This window comes from Pseudorasbora parva, chromosome 17, assembly GCF_024679245.1.
Source record: "Pseudorasbora parva isolate DD20220531a chromosome 17, ASM2467924v1, whole genome shotgun sequence".
NCBI classification, from domain to species: domain Eukaryota; kingdom Metazoa; phylum Chordata; class Actinopteri; order Cypriniformes; family Gobionidae; genus Pseudorasbora; species Pseudorasbora parva.
Genome location: NC_090188.1, coordinates 2,012,541 through 2,036,361, shown reverse-complemented (window position 1 = coordinate 2,036,361; position 23,821 = coordinate 2,012,541). Strand labels below are relative to the sequence as shown.

General features: G+C 42.2%; 1 protein-coding gene across 1 annotated transcript in view; it reads right to left on the bottom strand.

Moving 5' to 3' along the window:
- Positions 1-23,821, bottom strand: part of LOC137044903 (adhesion G protein-coupled receptor A3) — a 268,199-nt gene that overhangs the window by 53,825 nt on the left and 190,553 nt on the right. Inside the window, exon 17 of the mRNA XM_067421283.1 lies at positions 16,313-16,436. Within this exon, the coding sequence (XP_067277384.1) occupies positions 16,313-16,436 (124 nt within the window). The remainder of the gene's footprint in view (positions 1-16,312; positions 16,437-23,821) is intronic.

Below are 23,821 nucleotides of genomic sequence, written 5' to 3'. Positions count from 1 at the left end.
TAAAAATAATATAAAGTCATATAAAGTTTGACATTTAAAAAATATTTAGATAAAAATGGGACAAATAATTACATAATAATATAGTCATAATAGTAAATTAATAAAGAAAATTTAGAAAATATATAAATTAAAATCGCCAGTAAAGTGGTTACTGCTTCAGAATGACTGCTTAAAGGTCCACTGAAATCAAAATTGAAGTTTTTTAGCTTTTAGTATGTCTGTGTTAGCCTTAAAGTTATGAATAAGCTGGTATGTTCCAAAACTATGACGAAATTTGCATTTAGGAGATATAAGCATTCAAAATTTACAGTCTCCTACTTCCGTTAAAACGAATCTCAGATTTTGATGACATCATCGCAGACTTCACTTTCCCATCAAATCTTCTGTCCAATCAAAATGCGCTCTAGAATCTAAAGCCCCGCCCCCTTCACTGCCGAAGCTAAGGCTGAAATCGGTCAGTTCACACACATTTACTAATTTCTACATGAGGAAAGGCACATAGCACACTATATATGTGATAGGAAACCATTCAGTGTAAATATGCTTTCATTTGAGGCGAATAAAGTCTGTTTTCACGTTAGTTTCACGCACCGCCTCAGCGCACACACACACACACCCCAACGGCTCTGGTCTAAATCTAGACTACAGACACGAGAGCGCAGCGCAGATCATATGCGCGAGTCCATGCAGACAACAAACATATCGACCCATTTGAGTTCTGCACAGAATGCTGCATTTCAAAGCGATATGGAGGAGATTATGATGATAAACAGTGTTAGAGGAAACTGGCTTCACCAAACAGAGAAGGTCCGCTCTTGCGCTCTAGTCAAACTGTATATTAATGAAACGCTATTGGCTGTTTCAAAAAAGGGGAGGAGCTGCTAACAGCTGAAGCCGTTTCAGGGGAAATCACGTCAACACATTGAATAATGCGGAGCGTTTCAAGGAACTTCAGTGGGCCTTTAAAAGAGACAGTGCACCCAAAAATACATAATAATATAGTCATAATAGTAAATTAATAAAGAAAATTTAAAAAAATATATATTTTAAAATCGCCAGTTAAGTGGTTACTGCTTCAGAATGACTGCTTAAAGAGACAGTGCACCCAAAAAGGAAAATTCTGTCATAATTTCCTTAAGTTGTTACAAACCTGGATATATGCTAAGCTAATCTAGCGGCGACCCTGCCAAACTAAATCAATGCATGCACTGAGACAAAAATGCATTCGCCCACATATCTAAATGTAGGAAAGAAGTTGAATAAGCCCTATTTCTAAAATCGGTGGAGTGTTCCTTTAATGTATGTCTTCTAAATCTGAATACGGGTTAACAGCAGATTAATGTGAAGCCCGAAGGGTTCAGAGCTGAATGAAGACACTGACAAACAAACCCGCTGCACTTCTGGAAGTACACAGCGCTGACCCATTAATATCATCTTCATCTTTAGTCCATGATGTGGGGTCGAGCTACACAATGACTGAAGCCCTTTAGCACTACACGTCACACACACACCCATCTAAAGGGACAAAAGCGGCCCTGAAGGCACAGCAGCCTCTAAAGTGCACATATATGAAGCTATATCCAGAGTTTTCAGTCACGTGACTGTCGAAGAGCCTTAGAGGGCAAAACCGCCATTGAACTCCATTGAACTGCAGCACAAGCCTGTCAAATTTCCATCTTAAAACAAAAATATGTGAACAAGATGCACGTTTTGGGCACTATACTACGGTGGCCGAGACAGCTCAACACGCTGCAAACGAAGAAAGCACCAGCAAATAAAGAAAACATCATCATCAGTTTGACAACACGCGCGCTGCAAAAGTTCACAACACATGCAAATAACACAGACCACAGCGGATATGTTTTAAGGGGACTCCTTTGAGTGACAAACCCCTACTGGGACCTGCTTATTGTTTACTCGCCTGTCACCAGTGTTGTCGTCACTGACCTGAAAGGTGAGTTTTTTTGTTTTGTTTATTTAAACATCCTGAACGCTATGATTGCCTGGTCTTTTTTATAGAGTGTAACAATATATTTAGGCTAGGCATGTGCCGATATCAATTTTTCATGTTGCGATTAATTGCTGACGTTTTATCACGATATACGATATTGAAATAAGTTGCAAAAAAAGTGTTGCCATAGCATAACAGCTTTAAGAACTATTTTAGTATAACTGAATGTTTAAATACAATAATGCACCAAAAATATATACAGCTCTGGAAAAAAAAAATTAAGAGAAATCAATGTTAAGTGGTCTCTTGATTTTTTTCAGAGCTGTAAAAGTACAATTTTCAAACAGATTAAAGTGCAAAAGAATTAGACTATAAAGAACAACAGGTAACAAAGTACAATAAGCTCTCATTATTTAATGCATTAACTAAGATTGAGCAATAGCAACATTTGGTACAGAAAGTATAATGTTTTTGTTAATGTTAGTTAAGAAATACTGATCATTGTTAGTTTTATCTTAGGTCCATTAAAAATGTTATTTTGATTTTGATTTTAATGTTATTAAAAAGTAACTAAGAAATTAACATAGAATGATTAATTCTTTATAAGTATTTTTCATTGTCAGTTTGGTAATAATGAATTAACATGTTAACTAATGAAGTCGTGTCTCAAAGTTTTACTGAACAATAACAAATAATCAGAACAGTCATAATCATTAGGGCATGTTGTAGTCCAGATTAAAACATTAAAATGTTTAAGCTTGAAAATAAATAGCCTATTAAGTCTTTAAGTATAAGGTGCTGTGATGAACAACATTGATATTACAAAAAACGAATGGCTGTTTTAAAAACTCCTTCACTAGCGCGGATGCTTTTGTTTGCTGGTTTCCGGGGTAACCGCTGCATTCTGCAGTTCATCAGCGCCCTCTGCTGTCACTGAGCGGCTCTTCAGCAGCGCGTCTCCTTCACCGGTTCAGTCATGTGCAAACGCACGTTGGGCTTGTTTATATCTGAGCGCGTCCATTTGACGCAGAATACAGCGGTGTTGAGCATTTGTACGGTTGATGGGCAAAGTATTATTGAGTGCATTATAAAAAAATGTATTAATTGTTATTAAATTTTTATCAACGATATTTTAAAGTGCCCACGATAACAATATCGTGCATATTCATTATCGTGATAAATCGCATTATCGAAAATCGGCACATGTCTAATTTAGGCCAACAATATCCAAACGACTAAGCAATTATACCATCATGATATAAAAGTGAACAAAAAAAAACCTCACCTTTCAGGTCAGTTTTTGAATTTGCATGTGTTGTGAACTTTTGCAGCGCGCGCGTTGTCAAACTGATGAAGATGTTTTCTTTATTTGCTGGTGCTTTCTTAATTTGCTGCGTGTTGAGCTGTCTCGGCCACCGTACTATACAGCACCTGCGGCAGCATTTCAATCACTAAAAACAACGGGACATTTTTAAAACGCTTAAAGGACAACTCCGGTGAGAAATGACCCTAGGGGTAGTTTAACAGATGGTCAGCGAGTAGATCGTTCTCTGGGATGAGTTTTCATGGAAATCGAATGTAAAGAGTTTTATCTCTAAACACAGATTAGCTTATAACGCTTGTCTATGGGGCATATAATAAGTGAAATTAAATCACTAGTTAATACCACTAACAAGACTTAAAATAGCCTCACACTAACACGGCAGCATGATGAGTGTCCCAACCGAAGCATTGAGAACTTTATAAGAGTACAAACAGTTTAATAAGAAGATACTTTATAAAGACAGTACATTATGCGTTTATTTATTTATTCAGATTCAGATTTCAGATTTCAGATTTATACTTTATTGTCCTCAGGAGAGGAAATATGCTTCCACAGACTGTGCCAGTGCAACATTCAGCACACATAACACACATAATTCTCATAATACACAAATTATTGGTCACGAAAATATAAGCATACACAGACGGTATCAGCAGCAAACCTATAAGATGTGAGACTTAATCACTATGTAGATTCAGTGCTCTTATTGCTGAAAGTACAAAACTTTTCCCTAGGCGTGATTTTTTATGGGGTAGCTGTCTGTATCTCCTGCCTGAGGGAAGAAGGATGAAACATGAATTGAGGGGGTGACTAGGGTTTCGAATAATAGTTTTTGCTCTGCGAATGATAGCAGTGTTAATCAGACCTGTCAAATTGGGAGTTGGCAGACCGATTATTTTTGAACTGGTGTTGGTGATTTTAATTAGCTTATTTCTATTAGTTAAAGAGAGCATGTTAAAATAGCAAGCAGCACAGTACAAAAGAATAGATTCGATGATACTTCGGTAAAGGAGAAGCAAAAGACGTGGTTCAACTGAAAGAGATCTTAGTTTACGTATGACATATAGTCTTTGTTGGCAGCGTTTCTGAATGTCTGTGACGTGTTGGTCAAAACTCAATTTTTTGTCCATGATAATGCCTAGATACCTGAAACTGTTGACAATTTCCACTGATTGGCCATTAATGGAGATAGGGCAGTGAGAGGTGGCGAGATTCCGACGTGTGTCAATAATCAACTCCTTGGTCTTTGTAATATTAAGGAGGAGATGACTATCCATACAGATTGGTGGTATGCGGAATCTGAATCCTTGCCCGTGAGAAGAGCGAGTATGGCTGTGTCATCCGAATATTTAAAGTATTTTATAACGGGGGACGGGCTCTGGCAATCGTTTGTGTATAATGTGTAAAGAAAAGGACTAAGTACACAGCCTTGAGGGGCTCCTGTGTTAACAGTAATGTATTTATTTGTATTTAACAGTATTCTTTATTTGACAGGGACAGTGGACAATAAAATAGTACCCCAGAATTAGCTACACAGCTTAATTTCAGGTAGCACATTGTCTAATATTAGTTGGCAAACTATTCCAGTCACTTACAGCCTTTACAGAAAAGGCTGATCGACCAACTAAAAGGCACTTCACAATCACCTCTTAACGAGGCTTCTTGTCCGTCTTAAACTGGGATTGCGCAAGGTAACAAACATCTTTAGAGGTGGAGGTGCATTGTTATTCACAATCTTATACATTAAACTACAATTGTGGAATGCTACAAAGTTATTAACCACTTCAGCTCTGCAACCCCCCTTGTTACCCACCCGTGGGTCCAAAATTGCATCATCATAATCTTTTTTAAAAATCTATAACTTGCGCACCACAAAACTAGACATATACGGTCTCATTTGAAAGATTAGAACCTCAGCTTTCTTAATAACCCAATAACTTCTGCATTTATATTACATAGAAGAAAATAATACGGTCTGAATTCGACCCCCTCGCAACGACCACCCCTTGAGAAAATCATGCAAATAATATAAAATTTCATATTTTTATCACACAAACACACCTAAAATAGACAAGTCACACATCAAATGAAAGCTATCGGCCTCAGGAATATCGCTGAGCAGTTAATTTCACCAATCCAATAATTTACAGTAAATTTATTATCAAAAAAATCACAAAGATGGAAATGACTCCTTTGAACAAGTAAACACATGAGTCCCATTCCTTTTCGGATCACACTCTTTGTAAAGCTACTAGCCTCAAACCCTACATCAGCTTGTTCCTTAGGTTGTTCGCTTCAAAATGAGACTATTTTTACTGTGAGCAAGTATGGCCAAATGACACTGTAATATGTCACCAATGTCCAGATCAAAACATGTGATGCGGACAAATACTCTTATTATTGCTAGTTTTGATTGTCGGTGTTAGCCACGATTTTTCATGATGTCATCACATATTGCATCATGCTACAGAAAAGCTGAGAATCTGAGCACTTTATAGACATGTGGATCATGCTTCTAGACCAATCAGAGCCCGAGATCTCCCTTTACAAAGTTGAAGAGGCGGAGCCTTCTTTTCGATTTCCTATAGTGGCCAGTTTATGTCAATGCAGAGGAGTAGGAGTTATTAGACACTTTGGTCAGATAAATCTCAATAACTTTTATTTGCAAGGAGATATCAAGAAATTTTTTCCCCCCCTGTTTAGTGCCAATTTATAGAATCAACAGAAACTTCCAAAAAGCTTGGATCCCAAAATGATAAAAAAAAAATATAGATTTTTAAATAACAAATTAATTAAAAATAAATCAAAATATTTATTTATTATATATGTTTATCATAAGATTGTGAAGAGATACAATATAATATATGCAATATTATAAAAATATATATCTAAAATTTAGAGTTTTTTCTGTAAAATGAGACCATTTTTATCTATTTACTCGAATGTATGTGGGTAGGGCGCTCTTTTAAATTCAGATATGCCTAATTCTCCAAAAAATGCAAAATGTGCTGCAGAGCTGAAGTGGTTAAAGATTATGTTTTTGAATGATAAGACAATGATGATATCTGTCAGGTTTCTTATCAAACACTTTATAGCCCGTTTGTATAAACTATGTAAAGGTCTAAGAGTAGATTTCCCTGCTTGGGACCATGAAGTAATACAGTAAGAGAAATGAGGAAAAATTAAAGAATGCAAAAAGGTTCTACTGAAAGTTGACTCCATATAAATGTAAAATTTCTAAGTTGGGGTGAGACTGTACAGACTATCTGCCGTTTACAGACGGCAGCCATCTTGGAAAACAGTCTCGGCGAGTCGAGCCACGAACGCTGTGCCGTTGTTTCCGGAAGAATGTTAGTCAACCATATATTTTAATAAACAGATATAATTCATGCATTTCCATGTAATTAGATTTCACAGACTTAATTCCTATCGATCTGCTCACTTAGCACAGCGCTCGTAGCTTGATTTGTCGAGACTGTTTTCCATTTCGATTTAATTTCACTTATTATATGCCCCATTTAATAGCGCTATAATCTAATCTGTTGTTAGAGATAAAACTCTTTACATTCGATTTCCATGAAAACGCATCCCAGAGAACGATCCCCGAGGGGCATTTCTCACCGGAGTCGTCCTTTAACGTGAAAAACACTATTTGCTCTAACAAGGATTCAGTTAAGCAAAGTTTAACGCTAATCTAGGATTTGTTGATATGGGTTTAATTTTAAATCGAGTTGTTACACCACTTATTAATTATGCAGTAACCATTATAGAGCTGATCAAGCAGACAGAGGAGGAACTGACGACTTCTTTTAAACCATTAAAGGGGGGGTGAAATGCTGTTTCATGCATACTGATCTTTTTACACTGTTAAAGACTTGGAATCCCATACTAAACATAGACAAAGTTTCAAAAGTTAAGGTGGACGTTTGATGGGAGTATTTCTTTGTCAAAAATACTACTTCCGGTTAGTCATAAGTTTCGGCAAGTTTTTTGAGATCATGCGTCCCCATTGACGTTAGTGGGGGCGGAATTTCCTTGTATGGGCCTTACGGACAATTCTACCGGAAGCGCGTGAGAGAGAGAGAGAGAGGGAGAGAGCGAAAGCAACAGCCTACGCCCATCAAAGCGCTGGCTCGTAGGCTGCGCTGCACAGGTGATGTGCACAATTACAATGACATCAAAAAGTGCGTTTTTGGTTGCCAGACCAAGACAGTCCTGCACAGATTCCCCAAAACCCCGCGTTAAGGCAACAGTGGATGGAATTTGCTTTTCCGGATCAGCAACTGAGTTGCGCGAATGTTTATATCTGTTCGCTGCATTTCGGTGCCGACTGTTTCATAAACAAGGCCCAGCTCGACGCCGGATTTTCCCGATCGCCTAATGCTGAAGGATGGAGCAGTCCCAACGATAAAGGTCCCAACGTTAGAACCGCAGGCGGTGAGTGAGACTGCTTCAAATGTCTGTGTTTTTGCCTATGCTCATCAAGTAGCCCAAACATGATCACGTATAGTTAATTGATCAATGGAGCATGCGATGTGTAGTGCGTGTACATTTGTTTAGCTGGCCACTATATGTGTAACTTTATGTTTGTGTATTGTAAAAGCACTCCAAACAACAATACACAAAGAGTGGGGAAATATGTTGAACTAAAAAAGCGCGCTTCTTCATTCAAATGCGCTACTATTCCGTGTCTTTCTATGTAAACACTAACTTAGCCTTCCGCTTACTGTCTACACAAACCACGCGTAAACACACAACACACACACACGCACAACTGCACTTCCCACATGTACACTGTAAGACTGAAAAAACTAGTATATGCCGAAATGTCTGAATGAAGAACAAGGACTCTCTGAGAAAATAAAGGAAATTAGCATCTGAGCTTATTCATAGAGTTAGAGTCTCTGTCCGAGACGACATCACACTGAGTGAATCATCTATGAATGACTCTAATTTACATGCCTTTCCTTTCACATGAAACTTCCCCCAAACTACTGCTCCCACAAACTTGAGATCACCTGAAATGCACCAGAAATCTCTTTGTTACAATGTCAATCCTCACAATGCAGTATTATATGTGTTTGATATCGTTTGAAATGTCTCAGTGCGACTGGTACAAATATCTCTACTCCACAGAAGTAAACTAGAACATCATAAATGTTTTAAGGGTTTAAAGATATCTTTCCTTGGTGTATGGTGGGTGTGGCTTTCAGCCATTTGGCCTTTGGATCAATACAAGTCTTGATCAATGCAAATTCCCATTGTGCACTCGTGTTTACATTTGAAAGAGTTTGTGTATTTGTTTCTGGGTATTTAAGGAAATGTTGCAAAGAGCTCAAGGCTTGACACTTTAAACCGGTCAGCCCGTAATGCTGGATGTCTTAAGATAGCCAGCATTATGTAGTTTTCAGAAGTCAGGTATACATTTCATTCTTTACTTCAGAGTATTTGATGTTATATATGGATTACCTTTGAATTGACTATGTAATTGGCTTTATACATTTACCTGACTGTTAAATAAATTGTTATACTTTTGATTGATTCTGACTTGCTCTGGAATTATTCAGGTTGGGTATAATTTCAACAAAGGGTTAAACGGAATAATTAAATGTGTACTTAAACTATTAAAAATGAATGACCAAATAACCAATTGGCATTCTAACCTAAATTCTAAATTATAATTAAATGGAGTCAGATTAACGAGGAATTGGAATAAAATCCCCTTTTCCCCGCTGAAAAGACGAACGCGCAGCGAACTTCACCCGCCGATCGTTAGCCTTCATTGGGACGATTTGGGCGGCCCTACAAAATGGTGACCAGCCTCCGTGATGTTGCAACTCTCTTACGAGCAACGTCTTTTCAGCGAAGTATTCGATTTTAAAATCAACAAGAGGTTTGCACTTCTCTTTCTTCAGCTGTTCTGGTAAGTAAAATTCTTTTTGCCCTTTTAGAAATGTTTAGGGAAAAACAGACGCATCCCATATAGACACATTAATAGAATGGGTCGGAATACCCAATGTTAGACCGGAACCGCAATCCGGTGGGGTTTAAGAATTTAGATACATCACATACCAGGGACATGATAGCGACAGCGCAGTAGAGGAATTAAAACTCATGTTATGGATTTTAAAATATTTCTTTGTCGGCGTAGACCTACAACAACTAAACCTAAATTGGAAAAACATCTTCCAAACTATTTCCTGAGACTCGATAAGCATTTGTAAATTAGAGTGTTTTTAAAATCAGCTAAATGCTTTCTCCGTTGTTTTATTAGCTGCAACAAACTAGCAACACACGATGAGAACGAGCAAACAATAGAATTAAAAATCTAAGTTTGTAAACAATTGGAAGACATTTGTGATTTGATAAATAGCAAAGTTTATATTTGTTTATGAAAAGCAAAGTAGGAAAACAGGCTGATGCATATGCAACATGTAAAAATGAAGAGAACTTTTTGTTTGATCAAAATTGGCTACAGCTATTATTGCCACACAGCTAAATTACTCGTGGCTACAAATGATTAAGAGGTGGTACGATTCAAATCTAAGATTGATACACAGAATGATAGTGATGTTGTTACTGTATTTTTGTTAAGAAACCTCATGATGTTTCTGAGTGGCTCAGCGAGCCCACGGGGCGTACCACGCCCACTCGGAGAACAAAGACTTTCTCTCTATGTTCAATGGGAGCGTTTAGCCAAATAAGTAACACCTAAATCTATCACATTTTGTAAATTCAGTTAAAATTGCCACTGTGCACTGAGCAGATTAGTCTGTAAATAGACTAAATCAAGCAATTAGGCATTTGTAATCTAAAAAGAGATACAACGAATGTGCTTGCATCAGTCTTGAACCAGTCTTTCATATTCAAATGTATTGGCATGAAAATAAAATCCGAAACCTCACTCAAAACAGAATTCGAGCAGGAATTTGACTGCACTCAGCATGTGCTGCTAGTTCATTGGATGTTAACACCAACAGAGTCGCTCATTGGCCTTAAGCCTGACTGTTGTCGTGCAATCAATGTACATGCCAGCCAGTTGTGACTGCAGGGCCGAATCAAAATCATTATCTTTAAGACATTTTGATAAATATGTTGTTGCGTTCGATTTAATTTTGATTTACTCTGAAATTATTGATTTTAGTGCATTAGGATGTATTGTTACCGCAAATCTGTCAGGTTAGTAACGGACTGGAGTTCAGTTTTTGGGTGGAGCTTTGAGGCACGCCGACTGAGATTTTAGAGTTCCGCCTAACGCTTGGTATTAGTTCGTATGCATTTTCAAATTTGTAATTGTACTAAACACGTGCGCATTGAACACACGATAGTTGTTTGTGTTAATAAAAACACCTAGGCTATTTAAGTTTATTCTTTAAAACACAAGATTGCTTTACTGTAAGTGTATGAAACACTTAGGATAAAGGTTGTAGATGCTATATGCATTCTAGACCATGTATCTTGAGAAAAACTGAATAAATGTGGTTCTTTGTTGAATTTGTTTGTCTCCCAGGTGGAGCATAGGATTGCCATGTGGCTACAGTGTTATTCAATTGCATTAACCATGAAAATGCTATAACGTATGTTGTGTTAATGACTCAGTGGATCATGTACATCCATGACACCACAAGACTACGCTCAGGTTAGTAACACGGACTAGAACACAGTTTTTCGGTGGAGCATAAAAGCACACCAGGCTGATGTTTTAGAGCTCCGACTAACACATTGGCGTTCAGATACGTAGACTTGGACTGCGGGTTGAAAGACTAAAGACGTCTTCCGTTTAGAACAATAACAAATTGTTAGACCAATCTAAATAGGGCAACCCTAATTCCTGATTGTTGTAATATTGCTCTAAATTACGTAGACGTGGAAAACCACGGCATGATTATAGAAAGTCACCATTAGAGATAGTAAGTTGGTCACTTGAATCTGTGGTGATGGTCATGGGCCTCTGATTGAAAGCAGTTTGCATTAATTACGAGAATTCAAACCCAAGGGGACTGAACAAAAATATCTTGGAATGATCAACGTGTAGCACGGGCGTCCAAGATATCAGTCGTATGGCCTCTACTGACGACCAAGACTGACGAGTTTGTGAATACTCATGTTATCGGAATCTTAGTTTACTGACTATAACTCAATATAAAAGATTTAACCTCTGTCTACTTGACCAAGACTGATAAGTTTGTGATTATGGGCCCGCATACTGGAAAGTGCGAAGACCCTGTGACTCTAAGAACCTAATGAATGATTTCAATAAAGTAAAGAGTTAAGCAGAATAATCAGACGTTTATTCATATTTGTAAAGTATTAGAAATAATTAAAACGTTTACATTATTGAGTCAGATGAAATATTGAGGTAATGCAAAAAGAAATGAATTGGATTTTAATCTTAAATTGCATTGGGTTAATTCCCAGTGCCAAAAGGGAGGGGTTGTGCTGTTATCTTTTGCCTTTACAAGAACACAGCTATATGTGTGGCACTGATAATAGCAAACCAATTCACCCTTCACCACAGAAGTACCTCAATTTTTTTTACAGGTCACAGAGACCTCAAATAATCAAATGTGTGTGCGACACCGTAAAACAAAATTCAAAGCAGACAACACCAAAACAGGTGAATCAATTTCTGCCCACAGATCTGACTGTAAGGAGAGCAACTGGAAATAAAGCCATGGGAACCAACCCATCAGAATTCATGACAATATGAGCGATAAAAGCTCTGATTAATTCAGAAAAATTCTCCAGCAAAACTGGGGTCTCTAATGCTCACAGCAGACTGTGAAGGCTCGACTGTAAGAACAGTTTTAAGGTGTCACACACTGTACTAAAACAACAGCAACAATTCAGACCTGGCCGATGAAACTCTGTTTCATGTGACAGCCAGGATGAAAATTGCAACAGACATAATAGTGCCATTCAAATAAGTCCAAACCTGACTGTGAAGCTGTTGATAATGTCAGAATTAACTGTGATTCTCTGCATTATTTTTGTCTCAGGTTTACAACTGCAATTCCTTGTAGGATGGACACCAAGATGGGGCTAACACCCCATCAGAGCCAAAACAATGGAATTGTCAGAACAACCTGGAATGATGGAGATGGGTGCGAAAACACTTAATGGGGTCATTCACACTTCACAAAATGACCTACCAGTGTAGCACTGGAACTAAATTTTGCAACACAGATTGTTATTGATAAGACTCCACCCATCTCCCAAAAACAAACACAGAACACAGAACACACACCTCCTTCACTACACCCTCATATCACCTGAAACAGATCAAATCTGTCCAGGTTGTACACTACACATCATAGATGGCATAGAGTCCAAAAGTGTTACTTCACTAAAGATCTATTGTCCATCTTTTCACACCAACAGATCCAAATAGCTTCAAACACACAGGACAGTAGAGTTGGTCACATGATGACAATCTAACGAAGACACACACACACACACACACACACACACACAGACACACACACACTCACTCTCTCACAGTCTCTCAAAGTCTCTCTCTCACACACACACACACACACGCACACGCACACGCACACACACACACACACACACACACACACTCACGCACACACACACACACACACTGTGACAAGGAATACACAATCTCCATTATTGTATGACTAAACATATTTAGATCTGCCTTAATTGCATTGGAAGATTCCTGAACAAACACAGTGGTTATTATATATATATGTATATCTTCATAATTGTGATTGAATATTGAATATTATTGATGATGTTATTATTATATGCATATCATCTATTTTAATATATAAACTGCACTGACTTTTTGCTGCATTTCCTTAGGTAATCCAGACCAAGAATACTTAAATTCCGCTGTCACTTTATCACAGTGATAGTGAAGAATTAGGTGATTAAATACCACCCCACCAATTATGACCTTAAAAAAACACTTGAGAGAAGGTGTACCAATCGCACTGCTGACGTGAACCCACATTGTTTTTTATTTTTGTTTTCTTGCATTGTATGTTCTTATGCATTTCTCTATGGCTTTAAGTTCATCAGTGTTCAGTCGTTAAGTGGACATTAAGACTCTTTTCAGGTGTCAACTACGGAGAAGCCTTCCACCCATTGAAATCTACCCAGTGAACCACACCATTGGAGGTGTGAGAATTACACAAGGAGAGTCAGATTATCGGGAAGGTGCAGAAGCAGAAGCTTCCCCATGAAGAAGTGACACGTTAACTGAACATTCACCAAGGTCCGAGACTGACTCTATGAACATGCTGTGCTGAACCACAGGTAGAACACCTGAACACATTCACCCACCAGCTTAAACTCAAGCTACACACACCTGGTAAGACGGTGTCCTGCAGGTGAACAAAGAACCTTCCAAAGGGCTCTGCAGCTGCTAAGACAATTTCGTCATCTCAAGGATTGAACCAACGTCTAACCAACGTCTAACAGTGATCCCATAGGACCACCAGAGTTTGACCCATTGGGATCAAGAGGTGGAACTGTAAGACTGAAAAAACTAGTATATGCCGAAATGTCTGAATGAAGAACAAGGACTCTCTGAGAAAATAAAGGAAATTAGCATCTGAGCTTATTCATAGAGTTAGAGTCTCTGTCCGAGACGACATCACACTGAGTGAATCATCTATGAATGACTCTAATTTACATGCCTTTCCTTTCACATGAAACTTCCCCCAAACTACTGCTCCCACAAACTTGAGATCACCTGAAATGCACCAGAAATCTCTTTGTTACAATGTCAATCCTCACAATGCAGTATTATATGTGTTTGATATCGTTTGAAATGTCTCAGTGCGACTGGTACAAATATCTCTACTCCACAGAAGTAAACTAGAACATCATAAATGTTTTAAGGGTTTAAAGATATCTTTCCTTGGTGTATGGTGGGTGTGGCTTTCAGCCATTTGGCCTTTGGATCAATACAAGTCTTGATCAATGCAAATTCCCATTGTGCACTCGTGTTTACATTTGAAAGAGTTTGTGTATTTGTTTCTGGGTATTTAAGGAAATGTTGCAAAGAGCTCAAGGCTTGACACTTTAAACCGGTCAGCCCGTAATGTTGGATGTCTCAAAATAGCCAGCATTATGTAGTTTTCAGAAGTCAGGTATACATTTCATTCTTTACTTCAGACTATTTGATGTTATATATGGATTACCTTTGAATTGACTATGTAATTGGCTTTATACATTTACCTGACTGTAAATAAATTGTTACACTTTGATGGATTCTGACTTGCTCTGGAGTTATTCAGGTTGGGTATAATTTCAACAAAGGGTTAAACGGAATAATTAAATGTGTACTTAAACTATTAAAAATGAATGACCAAATAACCAATTGGCATTCTAACCTAAATTCTAAATTATCATTAAATGGAGTCAGATAACGAGGGATTGGAATAAAATCCCCTTTTCCCCGCTGAAAAGACGAACGCGCAGCGAACTTCACCCGCCGATCGTTAACCTCCATTGGGACGATTTGGGCGGCCTTACATACACCTTCAAAGACAAAAATACGACGATATAATTCAAGTATAAATATGTAAATAACACAAGCCGCTAAGCATATTATATAGTTAGTGTATAACTTGTAGCACATAGAGACGTCCTGCTCTAGTCGTTTTTGCTGCTGCTCCTGTTCAACTGCAGCCTCTGGGTCTGATTCCGGATCATAGATGTATGGCTGTATCTGATTAAAAGCCATATTTTTATTTTGAATAAAGTTTTTTTCCCGCTGTTAGGGATGACGCACTCGACTCAACACAATAACAGCGCGCAGCTGCACACGTCATTATTTAGCTCCGCTCACACGACACGCCCCCACCCGCTCTGCTTTTTTCGGAAAGACTCGGAACAGCGCATCTTTCTTATATAATTATAAAAAAAATAAAGACTTTTCGGAGATATGCAGGATGCAATGCTACTCTATAGGTACTCAAGATTGACATGACACTGACTGAAACTGAGTGTTTCACCCCCCCTTTAAAGTGCCGTAATGTACTATAACAGTGATATTATTATAAGATCAAAATCAGTTTACACCTTTTTGATGATGCAGACTATATAAAGGTGAGCAGATGAAACCCGGAATATGAACGCAACGTTTTCTTTATAATGGGTTTCGATGGGAAAACACCTAACGAGAAACCTTGTGTTGCACTAATATTCTGTGTTCATCTGCTTTCCTGTATAAAGTGTGCAACATCAATCAGGTGCATATTGAATTTGGTATTTTAATAGCACTGACACTGCATTAAAGGGTTAGTTCACCCAAAAATGAAATGTCTGTCATTAACTCCTCACCCTAATGTCATCGCCAATGTCACGTGATTTCAGCAGTTTGGCACGCGATCCGAATCATGAATCAATTCGCTGATTCATAACCATTCGAATCTTTATTTGAGGATTGAACACAAACGCGGAAGAGAAGCCAATGCTGAATAAAGTCGTAGTTTTTGTTATTTTTGGACCCAAATGTATTTTGGATGCTTCAAGAGACTCTAATTAACCCACTGATGTCTCATATGGACTACTGTGATGATGTTTTTATTCCCTTTCTGGACATGGACAGTATAGTGTGCATACACTTGCATACGCTCTCGGACTAAATATAAAATATCTTAAACTGTGTGTGAAGATGAACGGAGGTCTTACGGGTGTGGAGCGACATTAGGGAGAGGAGTTAATGACAGACATTTCATTTTTGGGTGAACTAACCCTTTAATACTGACTACAGTAACCTGACCTGGTAAAAATGACTGGTGGGCAATAGAGGAGAGCCTTGTTTTGCCCTCCAGGTCGGCGTTCATATAAGTGTGTGACGACACGTGAAAACTATGAATAGATGACTGAGTTTGTAAAGCTTTTTCATTAAGGTCAGAGGCCGTATGCATGAAAAACACACACGCAGCGCACTCCGTACACACACCGCTACACATGAATAATTGATTTTTAGGAGCGGCAATGCATTGAAAGAGACAATGAGAGAGGGAGAGATAAAGATGAAAAGGCCCGAGACTCACGGCCTGGCAGAGGATGGGGTGTTTGATTCGGTTGATGCCTCCGGCAAACACGGCGAAAGTCAAGGCCGTGTGGAAGCAGAAGTTCAGGAGCATGTGCCATCCCTTCCGACTGATCCGGATTGTGCTGGGAAAGCAGGACAAAACACACACACACGAGAGACGGACGGGTCAGCATCATGAGAGGGTTCTGGAAGGACTACTGAAAACACGAGGTCTGAGAATGCTTGCTTTATTTATATATATATATATATATATATATATATATATATATATATATATATATATATATATATTTTTTTTATATATATACTTATCTTTTTAAAGAAATAATACAAGTATAAAGCATATAATAAAATACAATGAATAAAATAAAAGTACTATATATTTTAGTACACATGTTTATATTATTTAAAAAAAAGATATATATATAATAAAACTAAATATACTTAACAAAAAACTTAATTTATAAAAAATTAAAATATTTAATTAAATATTTTTTATTTAAAAAATTAAACTTTAACTTTAGTACATATGTTTATATAATTTTTTAAACATAAAATGAAAACAATATTAAATAAAATATATATTAAAATATAAAACTAAAAATACATAATAGAACCAATAAACACACACACACACACACACACACACACACACACACACACACACACACACACACACACACACACACACACACACACACACACATATATATATTATCATAAAATAAAATAAATGTGTATTTGATATTTTAGTATGTTTATTGAATTTTTTAAATAAAAATATATAATAAAATATTAAAATAAAAATAAATAATTGAAAAATAAACCAAAATATTTATATATTTTTAAATAATATAGTTTTAAATATGAATTATATATATATATCACGGCCAGTTTCTCACTAGTTTAACTTAAATTAAAAGTCCTTACAAAAAAATTTGCATGAACCCACAGCCCATGACGCTTTAAAACGCTGTGAGTTCTGGAACATAAATCACGAGCTTGGCTCAATGAGCAGCTGCGGCGTCTCTGGGTCAGGAGCTCTAACCTGCCATCACTCCATACAGCACTACAGTGTGTGTGTGTGTGTGTGTGTGTGTGTGTGTGTGTGTGTGTGTGTGTGTGTGTGTGTGTGTGTGTGTGTGTGTGTGTGTGTGTGTGTGTGTGTGTGTGTGTGAGAGTGTGTGAGAGAGAATGTGTGTGTGCGCGTGAGAGTGTGTGCGTGTGTGAGAGAGAGAGAATGTGAGTGTGTATGAGTGTGTGCACGTGAGAGTGTGTGCGAGTGTGTGTGCGTGTGAGAGTGTGTGCGTGTGCGTGTGAGTGTGTGTGCGTGTGCGTGTGAGTGTGTGTGAGAGAGTGTGTGTGCGTGTGAGAGAGTGTGTGTGCGTGTGAGAGAGTGTGTGCGTGTGAGAGTGTGCATGTGAGAGTGTGTGTGCGTGTGAGAGAGTGTGTGTGCGTGTGAGAGAGTGTGTGTGCATGTGAGAGTGTGTGCGTGTGAGAGTGTGTGTGCGTGTGAGAGAGAGTGTGTGAGAGAGAAAGAGAGAGAGAGAGAGCGAAAGAGAATGTGAGTGTGTATGAGTGTGTGCGTGTGCGTGTGCGTGTGTGTGTGTGTGTGTGTGAGTGTGTGTGTGTGTGTGTGTGTGTGTGTGTGAGAGAGTCAAGCGCTCAGCCTGCAGGAGAAAACGATCTGATGGACTTTAATAGGTCTCGCAGCACGTCCATTTACACTCCTGATAAAGTTGGCAGGATCAGCAGCCAAAAACAATCAAGCTGTGATGGATCCGCCTGTCAGACTCAACACTGAAGCGCCATTTCCTCTTATAGACTCACTAGATGACTTATTTCATTGGCCTTATCATATATTTAATATGGTTTAAAAAGTTTGGGGTCGGTAAGATTTTGTAATGTTTTAGCAAACAGCCTCTTCTGCTCGTCTGCATTAATTTGATCATAAATCCAGTAAAGCAGTGAAATATTCCTCCAGTGTAGATCATCTTTTCTCTGTGTGAATATATAGTAAAGTGTGTTCCCTTTCGAAAGGGAACTCGCGCTGCGTCAGCTGACACTACGGGGAACGCCTTCAGCGTGACAGGTGTCTGAAATCGCTATCAAATCACAATCCTACTGACCGTCGGCAGCTGGTGATGTCTTCACCGTGCGACCAGGAAGTATAAAAGGGCACCGTGCCAACATGACGCTATCCGCTTCGTCTGAAGGAACTGTTCCGTCTGGTTCGCTAGAAAGTCTGCCAGTAAAATGAAATGCACACATAAGTCGAGGGAAGCGTACAGGAAGTGCGCTGATCCGTGTGTCCCAGGTTTCTCAAGCCTGAGGACACACACAACCTTTGTGTGCTCTGCCTGGGGGAAGAGCACGCGCGGGAGGTTCTCGAGGGGGCCTCCTGCGCAAACTGTGAGCGTTTTCCGTTGAGGACGCTCCGCTCTCGCTTGGCCTTCTTCTCGAGGGAAGAAGAGCCAGCACCTGGCTCATCATCTGGAGAGTACAGTTCTCGCGGACGATCAGCCAGGTCGCGAGGGCAGGCTGACGGAGGAGGAGTCGGATGGAGACTCCTCCTCTTCGTCAGCCCATGCTCTTCCGGTTGATCAAAGGATGGCGGTAGATGAGGAGGAAAATGAGGCTGAGGCTGAATCCTCCCAGCCATCCTGCCCCGTGTATGGGGAGCTGTTAGACGTTATGGGGCGCGCGCGCTGAGACTTCAGCTGCTGTGGCAGAGAGCCAGGGGAGCGGCCGCCCGCCCTGACAGATTGGGCGATCGGTTTCTCCCCGACCATAGCCGCCCAGCTCCCGGGAGCCTTTCATTCCTCCCGGACCTTCACGAGCATGTCGTGGGGGCATGGAAGAAACCCTACTCGGCACGGATTGGCCGAGGCAGGGTGTGTGTCGATGCCGCCCATCGACGAGACGTTCGTGAACTATCTCGCGTCTGGGCGGCCATCGACACTAAGAGCTCCAGCCCTGCCATCGAAACCATTAAAGACGACTTCGCGTCTTAATGGCAGGGCATACACGTCGGCGGGTCAGGCGGCGGCCTTGCACACAATGGCTGTGTTGCAGGCTTATCAAACTGACCTGCTGAGGGACCTCGATCAGGGGGAGGGCCTACTCCCTGATGCGATGGCTGAGTTGCGCCGCACCACGGATCTCTCTCTCGGGGCGGCCAAACACACAGCAGTCGCCATCGGACGGTCGATGGCGGCTATGGTCGCCACGGAGAGGCATCTGTGGCTGAACCTGGCAGACATCGGGGTGAAAGAAAAGGCCTTTCTCCTTGATGCCCCGGTCTCGCCCTCTGAGCTTTTTGGCACCTCCGTCGAGGCGGTGGTGGGAAAGTTCAGAGAGGCGATGGCGCGCTCAGCGGCGTATAGAACGTGTATTCCGCTGAGGTCCGGGGTGGCGCCCAGGCAGGAGGGTGTCCCTGGCCCATCAAGATCCGAGGATCATCGACTGGGCCAATGCAGTAGCGTGGCCTCTCGTGCGCCCCCTCCGTGGAGGAGTAGGACGCAGAAGAGGCGGGACACCCGCAACAGGAGGAGGGACATCGGGGAGAAGAACCGCTTCCAGCACCGGAAGCGAGGTGGTGAGTCTCCTCCCCCGAGGGCGCGGAGAACGTGATGTTGTGTCCCCTCCTTTGTGTTCTGTTGTTTTTCTTTTCTCTCCCCGGGCATGCTTTACACCAGGCCGCGCGGGCCGATGATGAGCCTGCCAGGCCGGTGTGTGAGAGCGCCCCACCCTCAGGTTAGTGCGCCGAAGCATGCATGTTACATGAAGCGATGAGGCACTGAAGACAGCGGGTGAGTCCCCTTTTAGGGCAAACATTCTTCTTTTCAATGCCGTATGTTTGGACTCTATGCTTCCCTGAGGGATGTTTTGTCTGCAAAAGAGTGAAGTAATGTAACAGTTGGAGAAGTGGGCCTGTAGTTCCCCGGTAAAGGTGGCTAGAATGATGTTTGTATAAACACAAGAATGTTTATGTAGGCTGTATGTTTGCTAGTGTAGCAACAGTAGTTTATAAGGCTGTTTCTCTTCTGGATATGTGTAATATGAGCAGTTGAGGCCACCGCACATGCCGCGGGCATGTAGCGGCGATATAAACTGATGTATGTTCTCCTAGCGAACTTTTTTAGCTGTAGCCACCTCTGGGTAGCGTTGGCACCTCTGCTAGTGAAATATCTAGATGAATTTGTGAGGTTAGGCTAGCGCATGAACTGCAGTAAGGTCTGTCCCAGCCCTTTTTAGGGCCTTTGTTTGTGGGATTATCAGACCGATGCTAGTGCATCAAGTTGGCCTAGGCTGTTGATTAGATGGCGGTGGCGTCTCGCGGTGGCATATCGCCCTGGCAGTTGCCCCGGGCTCCTGTCGGTAGTCCCGCAGGAGCTTTGTATCCCTATCCGGCCTCCCCGCAGTTAGGGTCGTCCGGCCAATGCCCACCCCCCTTCTGCATTTGGGGGTTGTTATTAATGCAAAAAGGTGTGTAGCAGAATGAATCGCGACTCAGCCAGTGGTCGTGGGGACGGGGTAGGCGTCTCTTCGCGGTGCGCAGTTAGACGGGTTTTGCTAGCCCCGCCCCCCAGAGCTAGTGCGGCCGCCACTTCTGGGCGGCCCCCCTGCTTGGTTCAAGAAATGGCTGGTTATGTGTATTCAATATTTTCACCTCTTGCTCTGTGTCTTCTGCTTCACCTTTTTAGGGCTCGGGTCGAGCTGTACTTCGCAACCATCGGAAAGCATGGGTTGGTAGGATGCTCCCCTGGAGCCGAAACACTGTCAGGGCTGACGCCCTTGCGCGGACGGCGGACGGCTGGACGACCAGACGGCCGCCCTGGAGGCAGGTGGCGTAAGTTGTACTCCTCTCGCTTTAGAGGGTCCAAAGCGTTTTATGCTGAGTGCACTGCTGTGGGCATTGTGTTTTAGGTCCACGCTGGTAGGCGCTGCCTGGGAGACTGAAGGCTTCTACGGGCCGCTGGGACGGACCATCTACAGAAGGCCGGCTGGCGGGGAGACGCCAGCCGAGGCAGTCCGGGCAGTTAACTCTGGGTCAGGTGGTAGGCCTCAGTAGGCCTCCCTGCGGGTGAGTTCTCCCCAACGATGTCGGCCGCAGCAGAAACCTCGTCATAAGTAGGCCCCTTACGGCCTCCCTGGGGATGAGTCCCCAGGTAGTGACTGGATATCCAGTCATCATCAGCCAGCAGACAAGCCACTGTCAGCCCGACTTATGAGGGCTCGCTGAGTTTTAGCACGCCTCAGATGGCGTCCCCTGAGGGGGTGGCCTAGGGTTCCGACCATTGGTTGACAGGATCTAGGCCGCTTTAGGCCTCCTGTAGCGTGAGCCCCGGTTCCCAGGTCTTGCAACAGTGTGCATGGGTGCTAGCCAGGCGGCTAGCATGGTCTGCTATCAGGGACAGGCCGCTTCAGGCCGTCCTAAGGTCGTTTCCCGGCCCTGCGGGGTTTCCGGTGGGATTTGCCATCGGATAAGCACCGTCTGTCACCAATCTAATAGGGAACTGCCATTCGGCAATAGGCCTCTCCAGGCCGCCCTAGAAGACCGGACTATATGTAGGCATCAAACAGGCCTCCCTGGAGGCGAGCCCCGGGAACACAGCAACTCCCGACAGTTTGCACATTGGCTAGCAGGAAGCTCCAGGCCGCCTGAGGGTGAGCCCCCGAGCCGGGACGCTCGGTAGGCCAGTGTGTTACGCTGTCAGGCCTTTCTGGGCCTCTTTGGGAAGGGATTCCCGGACCAGGTCCTTGTGACAAGCTAGCCATTAGCATGGGTGGCTTCTTGGGTTATGGCCTCATGGGCCCCCTGAGGAACCAGTAAAGCTACCTTCCTGCAGCTCTTAACAGCTAGCACTAACGGTGCCAGGTAGAGGCGCCTCCTGGCCTCCCTGGAGGGGAAACGGTTCCCTTGAGCGGGAACGTATAACTGGCTTTGTGCTGACAGCTAGCAGCTGCCCGCCGGTGGGTCCCGGCCTTGGCAGGTATAACCCAAGGCTCATGCCCTAGCACGACGAGACTCTGTTTCTGCTGCGCAGTCCCTTCAGGACAGGGACTGGCTAGCCTACAGCATGGTTTACCTAACAGGCTGGCTTAAGAGCTCCCCTCATTGAGGGTCGTCTGCGAGCTTACAGCCGCTTGAGTCTGATCAGACGGGCAGGCCAGTAGATCAGTCCATAGGCCTTTTCAGGCCTCCTGAGCACCCCTGTAATAAATGTGTTCAGTAGATCCTAGGATCGAGCAGAAGAGACTCCCCTCGATGGCAAGGGTAAGAAGCACTAAGCTGAGTACTGCTCTCCAGGATTCCCGTCTCCGAGTTCCGGTCTGAGGAGGACATTGCCAGTTTGCAGTCCCTCAGTCTTGATGCTCATGAGTAAGAGCGATGTCCGGAGGCTCTGTTTTGACAGACAGGGTTGGCCAAGCTAGGGTGTCCCACAGAAGTGATGCCAGGTGAGGCCTCCCTGGTGGCATTCGGTGAAGGTTTTCCCGAATTAGTGACGGCTGGGGCGCCCTCGGGTCCCCTAGCCACATTCCCTTAAGGGACTCCTTCCTTCGAAGTAGTAGGTCCCGGGCCCTTGAGCAAGCCGAGGGTAGGAAACCTCAGATAAAACTTGATAAGGTTCTCTCTTAGGCATATAGCTTGGGCTATGACCGTAGGGAATGATGTCACTGGCAGCCTGTGTGGCTAGAGGGGGAGTGGTTCAGACTTTCTGCGAACTCTCGTCCAGGCAGTTCTCACTGCCAGTAAGGGGCGTGCACTCCCCTCAGCATGGCGGCGTGGGTATATCGTTCCCCGTAGTGTCAGCTGATGCAGCGCGAGTTCCCTTTCGAAAGGGAACGTCTCCGGTTACGTATGTAACCTTAGTTCCCTGAGAACAGGGAACGAGACGCTGCGTCACATGGCCATGCTTCAAGGTGTGTCTGCCCACAGTCCCTTCAGACGAAGCGGATAGCGTCATGTTGGCACGGTGCACTTTTATACTTCCTGGTCGCACGGCGATGACATCACCAGCTGCCGACGGTCAGTAGGATTGTGATTTGATAGCGATTTCAGACACCTGTCACGCTGAAGGCGTTCCCCGTAGCGTCAGCTGACGCAGCGCGAGTTCCCTGTTCTCAGGGAACTAAGGTTACATACGTAACCGGGGACGATTTATTCCTGTGATCAAAGCTGAATTTATCATCATTACTCCAGTCTTCAGTGTCACATGATCCTTCACTAATCATTCTGAGATGAGGATCTGATCATCAACACACAGTTATCATTATTATCAGTGTTAAAAACATCAAGCGGAAAGTTAAAAAAGGCATTTATTTAAATTATAATCTTTTGTAACATTATAAATGTCACTATTGAACGATTTAATGCTTCCGTGAATAAAATAATTTTAATTGCATCTTTTTCACATGCAATCTAGAGTCAAGTCGACTTTATAGAGCGTCCTAGACGTCTGTGGTAAACTTCAGGCCATAACATCATGTGATTAAATCTCTC